Source organism: Chiloscyllium plagiosum, chromosome 12 (assembly GCF_004010195.1).
Source record: "Chiloscyllium plagiosum isolate BGI_BamShark_2017 chromosome 12, ASM401019v2, whole genome shotgun sequence".
NCBI classification, from domain to species: domain Eukaryota; kingdom Metazoa; phylum Chordata; class Chondrichthyes; order Orectolobiformes; family Hemiscylliidae; genus Chiloscyllium; species Chiloscyllium plagiosum.
This window is the reverse complement of record NC_057721.1, coordinates 73,698,095-73,703,228: the sequence shown is the minus strand read 5'-3', so window position 1 is coordinate 73,703,228 and position 5,134 is coordinate 73,698,095. Positions and strand designations below refer to the sequence as shown.

Here is a 5,134-nt window from a genome sequence, read left to right as displayed (position 1 = left end):
TAAAAGAGACCTACGGGGCAACTTTTTCACGCAGAAGGTGGTACGTGTATGGAATGAGCTGCCAGAGGAAGTGGTGGAGGCTGGTACAATTGCAACATTTAAGAGGCATTTGGATGGGTATATGAATAGGAAGGGTTTGGAGAGATATGGGCCGGGTGCTGGCAGGTGGGACTATATTGGATTGGGATATCTGGTCGGCATGGATGGGTTGGACCGAAGGGTCTGTTTCCATGCTGTACATCTCTATGACTCTGACTGACTGGTTAGAATCACAGAAATCCTACAGTGCAAAAAGAGGCCATGCAGCCCATCAAGTCTGCAATAACCCTCCAAAGAGCTTCCCTCCGGATTCCCATGAGCCTACATTTCCCATGGCCAATCCACCTGACCTTGGATTGTGGGAGGAAACCCAAGCAAACCCACACAGACACGAGGAGAATGTGCAAACTCCACACAGACAGTTGTCCAAGGCTGGATTCGAACACAGGTGCTGTGAGGCAGCAGTGCTAACCACTGAGCCACTGCAACACCCTCAACAGGGACTGCCAGCTTGAAAACAGCTCCCTTATCCCAACTCTGTCTTTTGTCATTAGCTAATGCTCCATTCGTATTAATCTCCAACAGTAGACTGTTGTCCTATTGGAGATGGAGTTATCCCACAAAGGAATAAAAATAACCCACTGCTGTGCTCTATCCTGCTGCAAAGTATATATTTTCAAAGACATCTTCAAAATACAATTTACATCCACATCCAACATCTTTTGCAAGTTCATGCTGAATCTGATGAAAAGTAAACTCTTTAGATTACTTACAGTGTGGAAACAGGCCCTTCGGCCCAACAAGTCCACACCGACCCGCAACCCACCCAGACCCACTCCCCAACACCTAACACTACAGGCAATTTAGCATGACCAATTTACCTGACCTGCACATTTTTTTGGACTGTGGGAGGAAACCGGAGCACCCGGAGGAAACCCACGCAGACACGGGGAGAATGTGCAAACTCCACACAGTCAGTCGCCTGAGGCGGGAATTGAACCTGGGTCTCTGGCACTGTGAGGCAGCAGTGCTAACCACAGAGTCACCGTGCCGCCCATAAACTCAAACATCAAATAAAAAATAAATTGCTAATTTTCCCATCTGGTTTTTGTTAATTATCTTAAAACGAGTGATTAAAACCCTGGTTAAGGGGAGGCAGGTTTTACAGGGGGTCTGAATAGCAGAGGCAGATCTAGGCAGAGAAGTGCAAAGCTCTGTCATAGATAGAGATGTACAGCATGGAACCAGACCCTTCGGTCCAACCCGTCCATGCCAACCAGATATCCCAACCCAATCTAGTCCCACCTGCCAGCACCTGGCCCATATCCCTCCAAACCCTTTTCATACACCCATCCAGATACCTTTTAAATGTTGCCATTGTGTTTTGAGATGACAGAAGGTACTGCTGCAAAAGGTGAGGGACAAGAGTGTGAAGGAAGAGGTGGACGGAAAAGAGAGTGGAAATGGAGGAGCATACGTTGAGAAGGTGGTTGGTGGGATGTTAAAGTGATAGAGAGAATACAAGAAATAAGAACATGTAAGATCCTTCCAGTCCATCAAAACCCTGTTCTGCCAGTCAACAGGGTCACGGCTGATCTCAGGCATCAACTCTACTGCCCTGTCCTGTCTCCCTGAGAGACTAAAAATCCATCTTAATCAATCGCAAATGGTGGAGCACCCAAAACCCTCTGGGGCAGAGAGTTCCAAAGAATCACAGCCCTTTGAGTGAAGTAATCTCCCCTTGAATCAGTCCCCTGTCTCGGAACTGTGCTCCTATGCTTTAGGTTACTCAAACAAACATCAAAACGAAGGGAAAATGTTGCACATTCTGGTGTTTATTACTAATTTTCAACGAGTACTGGAGAAATTCAGTATTTCTGGCAACATCAGTGAAGCGGGGTGAACAGAGCTCATTGCTTAGAGTCCGATATGTTTGCCACCCTGCTATAGGAAGGATGTCATTAAACTGGAAAGGGTGCTGAAAGGATTTACCAGGACGTTACCAGGGCGGGAGGGTTTGATTTATAAGGTGAGGCTGGATAGCCTGGGGCTATTTCCCTGGAGGCATGAGGGGTCACCTTCTCAAGGTTTATAAAGTCATGAGGAGCATAGATAGGGTGAATAGTCAAGGTCTTTCCCCCAGGGTAGGGGTGGTTTGGTTTGAGGGGATAGGTTTGAAGTGAGATTTAAAAGGGACAACTTTTTCATGCAGAGGGTGGTGCGTGTATGGAACAAGCTGCTAGAGGAATTGGTGGAGGCTGGTACAATTAAGCATTCAAAAGGCATCTGGGCAGATACATGGATAGGAAAGGTTTTGAGGGATATGAGCCAAAGACATGTAAATGGGATTCGTTCAGTTTAGGATGCCTGGTCAGCATAGACGAGCTGGACCGAAGGGTCTTTTTCCATAGAATATGATTGTATAACTTTCAGTTCTTTTCACATTTATTCTGTCAAGCCCCTTCAGAATCTTGTGTTTCAAAGAGATTCCGTCTCTCCCTCATAAACTCCAGAGATCCTCGGCTGAAGTTTCTCAACCCCTCATAAGACAGTGCTCTGTTTCCAGGGTCTGAGCTAGCGTACCTTGGCTGTACTTTCTCTCCAATGCAAGGATACCCTGCAGAGCAGTGAGGCTGCACACGGATGTGAACAGAGTCAGGTGAAGCGGGGAAATGATTTTCTCCGATCAAATGATTCCGACAAACTGAATCTGTCGTTGCCTCCGATTCTGCGGGGTACTCAGTGAATGCCAGTGCAAGTTGGGACCAGGCAGATACTCACTACACTACAGACATCCAATCAAAAGCCAACAACCCAACATATGGTATTGAAGACACATAGCAAGACTCTCTCAGTGACCAGGCAGTCTGCTCCGGATGTGGGCTGTACCGTTCCAGCCAACTGAAGCAAAATATTGCGGGGATGCTGGCAATCAGAGATAAAAACAGAAAGTGCTGGAGAAATGCGGCAGAGAGAAACAAAAAAAATCAGTTCACGCTTCAAGTCCGGTGCGACTCTCCTTCAAGACGGGCAGATTCCAAGTGTTTTGTTACCCCTGGAAGAGTTGGTTTGTTAACAATGACCTTTAACCTAGCGGAGACCCCGAGAGCTCACCCAGGACAGAGAGTTTGAACTCCTTCTCAGCAAAGACAATCGGGTCATCCTTGGCGGTCACTTCACAGCGATACGTGGCCATGTCATCACGGGTGACCCGGAGCAGCTCGATGCTGTACCCCTTCATTCTCGCCCGGTCCTTGTATTCACCTTCACGCAAAACAAACCAGGAAAAGACTGTAAGGTTAAAGGTGGGTGGGCACTTGCATTTACGCAGCGCCTTTCATGTCCATGGAACGTCCTAAAAATAGCCCATAGCACTATGTCAAAGAAGACCAGGGAATATGTGCCCAGGACTTTGATTTAGTACATCGGAATCTTGACCATCCTCTCCAACAGAGCAGATTGCACCCCCAGTTTGACCTCTTTTGTAAATCTATGTTTAAATATATTAAAATGACAGTTAAAGCTCCCAAAGACTGGACTCCATTTCCGTAGGAATGGAGCTACCCTGAACTCCTCATCTACATTCGGTTCACCACCCACGCCCTCCACCTCCTCCATGACTTTCGGTTCCCTGGTCCCAACGCCTCATCTTCACCATGGACGTCCAGTCTCTAGTGTGTGTGTGTGTGTGTGTGAGCGAGAGGCTATTTGATTGTGTCAGACATACCAGTCAGAGCACGGTCAAAGAACATGAAGGTGACTTGTTTTCCTTTGATTTTCTTCCATTCCACCCGAGGGGTCTGAGTTGACTGCAAGTTGAAGACACAGGGAAGAACAGCCGCTGGAAACATACAAGCACAAAACCGTATGAGTGGGGGATCAGGGGTGACAGGCTGGGCTCTGGATGGGGAATTCTCCAATGCTAGGCAATTCTACAGCTCCCTTGTTAAATGTTAGTGGGTGACCAGCCACGTGTTAACCTAGATCACCAGGAAACACCTCATCCATGGTCAATATGCGCCAGTCTCTCCTCAACGTCTTTCTGAGGGTGTGAGATGAGAGAGACAATGTGCACAAAAACCGAAAAAAGAATCATGCCATCAAACGTCGTACAGGAGCAATCGTAGGCCATTCGGGCCCTCATTTCCTGCCTGCCAGTTAATGATCGCGTGGTTCACATATATCTTAATTCCGCTTTTAACTGATATCCATCACCATATCCAACATCGATCCACTGGTCTCAATCCTGAAAGCTTAGACTGGCTCGCTCATGTCAGACAATCAAACATTCTGTCCATCACTATCAGTGCTGGCCACTCCCTGGTCCCTGTATTACACTGAACCTTCTTAACTGGGAAAATAACTGGGTGGTTCCTGACACCACTCTCTTCTCCAGTGCTCTCTTCCTTTGGTGGGAGCAGCTAAACAACATGGTGTCAGACCTGGACTTTGGACGTGGCATTTTGATACATCATGATGGTTGCTAGGGTAGCCACTGGGCCTTTTTGTCTTGTTGCTGCTGAGCTCCTAGGGGCACCAGGAGTGGGTAGCAACTCGCTGGAGGTGCCAGCTCTAGCAGAGGAAACACTGAAGCTTCACCAGCCCCAGATGTTAGTCCAAGAGGGTTCTCACACACAGTGCTGAGTCCCTGACTCAGGAGAATATTAACCTTGTGTCTGTGACAATCAAATCGCTGATCAGGGGTCTCTCCCACTCTCAGTGGCCCGTATTGGAAGAATTCACAAGTTATTTTTCTTCTTTTCTCCCTCTTTTCCTCCCTTCTCATGGCCTCTAACTCCCAGCTTCTTAAGTGGGGACGCCAGTGACCAGGAGCCTAGTGCGGGATTGGGGGTAGCGGCCTGGTGCTGACCGGGGCTTAGTGACCTGTTGCTGAGTTGGAGCAGGGACATGGTGTGGAGCGGGGTGTAGGGGCCTGGTGTAGAGTGGGGTGTAGGGGCCTGGTGTGGAGTGAGGGAGGGTATGGGCCTGGTGTGGAGTGAGGGAGGGTAGGGGCCTGGTGCGGAGTGGAGGTAGGGGCCTGGTCCGGAGTGGGGGTAGGGGCCTGGTGTGAAGTGGGGTTAGGGACCTGGTGTGG

The 5,134-nt window shown here is 48.6% G+C and overlaps 1 protein-coding gene across 1 annotated transcript in view; it reads right to left on the bottom strand.

The window, feature by feature from the left end:
• The window catches only part of jam2a (junctional adhesion molecule 2a), a 91,092-nt gene that overhangs the window by 31,583 nt on the left and 54,375 nt on the right, over nt 1-5,134 (bottom strand). Inside the window, exons 3-4 of the mRNA XM_043701405.1 lie at nt 3,767-3,880; nt 3,154-3,303 (exon numbers count right to left, since the gene is read on the bottom strand). Of these exons, the coding sequence (XP_043557340.1) occupies nt 3,154-3,303; nt 3,767-3,880 (264 nt within the window). The remainder of the gene's footprint in view (nt 1-3,153; nt 3,304-3,766; nt 3,881-5,134) is intronic.